Source organism: Lottia gigantea, assembly GCF_000327385.1.
Source record: "Lottia gigantea unplaced genomic scaffold LOTGIsca_1889, whole genome shotgun sequence".
Classification (NCBI taxonomy): Eukaryota; Metazoa; Mollusca; class Gastropoda; family Lottiidae; genus Lottia; species Lottia gigantea.
This window is the reverse complement of record NW_008708353.1, coordinates 7,405-8,781: the sequence shown is the minus strand read 5'-3', so window position 1 is coordinate 8,781 and position 1,377 is coordinate 7,405. Positions and strand designations below refer to the sequence as shown.

The 1,377-nt window shown below is 39.1% G+C and overlaps 1 protein-coding gene across 1 annotated transcript; it reads left to right on the top strand.

The window, feature by feature from the left end:
• Nucleotides 1–250: 250 nt before the first annotated feature.
• On the top strand, nucleotides 251–1,210 carry LOTGIDRAFT_147083 (hypothetical protein; the record flags this gene model as incomplete). The annotated part of the gene is made up of 4 exons (XM_009052591.1): nucleotides 251–452; nucleotides 572–676; nucleotides 807–914; nucleotides 1,107–1,210. 4 exons carry the CDS (start codon nucleotides 251–253, stop codon nucleotides 1,208–1,210), a joined length of 519 nt encoding a protein of 172 aa, XP_009050839.1.
• Nucleotides 1,211–1,377: the final 167 nt, after the last annotated feature.

The following is a 1,377-nucleotide window of genomic DNA, read 5'->3' as shown; positions in this document are numbered from 1 at the left end:
TAAAAGGTTATAGAGGAGAAGTTGGGTATGGTGAACCTGGAGATACTGGACCGATGGGTAAGTAATAAGTCTTGTTGATGCATAAAATTACAATATATTGGAAATTGAATGATTGATACAGAAAAAAAGATCGATTCTAGTATTTTGTTGATAATATTTTCTTTCTGGTCCCATAGGAGTTTTAGACTATCCTCAGACCTGTAGGCGTATCAGAAGAAATAAGTCTTTAATACAATATATTAAGAATTGAATGATTGCTACAGAAATAAACACCGATTTGATTTTTTTTATATTTTCATTCTGGTTCCTAGGAGTCCAAGGAGAGCCCGGAACACCAGGAGAATCGGGAGAAAGAGGACCCCAAGGACCACCAGGAGAATCAGGAGACAGAGGTCTAAAAGGTGATAGAGGAGAAGTTGGGTATGGTGAACCTGGAGACCCTGGACCGATGGGTAAGTAATAAATCTTGTTGATGCCTTAGATTAGAATATATTGGAAACTGAATGATTGATACAGAAATAAAGACCTATTCGAGTAACTTGTTGAAAATATTTTCTTTCTGGTCCCATAGGAGTCCAAGGAGATCCTGGACCAATAGGCGAAACGGGAGAAAGAGGTCCAAAAGGTGAAAGGGGAGAAGTTGGGTATGGTGAACCAGGAGACCCTGGACCGATGGGTAAGTAATAAGTCTTGTTGATGACCTGACATTACAATATATTGGAAACTGAATGATTGATACATCTATTAAAGAAGAACTCGAGTTTCTTGTCGATTATATTTTCTTTTTGGCCCTATAGGAGTATCAGGAGATCTCGGACCACCTGGAGAATCAGGAGAAAGAGGTCCACAAGGCCCACCAGGAGAATTGGGAGAAAAAGGTCCAAAAGGTGATGGAGGAGACCCTGGACCGATGGGTAAGTAATAAGTTTTGTTGATGGCCTAAGATTACAATATATTGGAAACTGAATGATTGATACAGAAAGAAAGACCTATTCGAGTAACTTGTTGATAATAATTTCATTCTGGTCACATACCGTCTTCATTAGCCCACATGGTGCAGAAAAGTAGGACGTAAATCTCTATTCATTTCATTTCTGGTCCCATAGGAGTCCAAGGAGACCCTGGACCAAAAGGCGAAACGGGAGAAAGAGGTCCAAAAGGTGAAGTTGGCTATGGTGAACCAGGAGACCCAGGATCGATCGGTAAGTAATAAGTATATAATATATACAATATACAATATATGGAAAACTGAATTATTGATACATCAATTAAAGAAAAGTTTGGGTTTCTTGTCGATTATAATTTCTATTTGGTCCTATAGGAGTACCAGGAGACCCTGGACCGATGGGTAAGTAATAAGTCTTGTTGATGACCTGA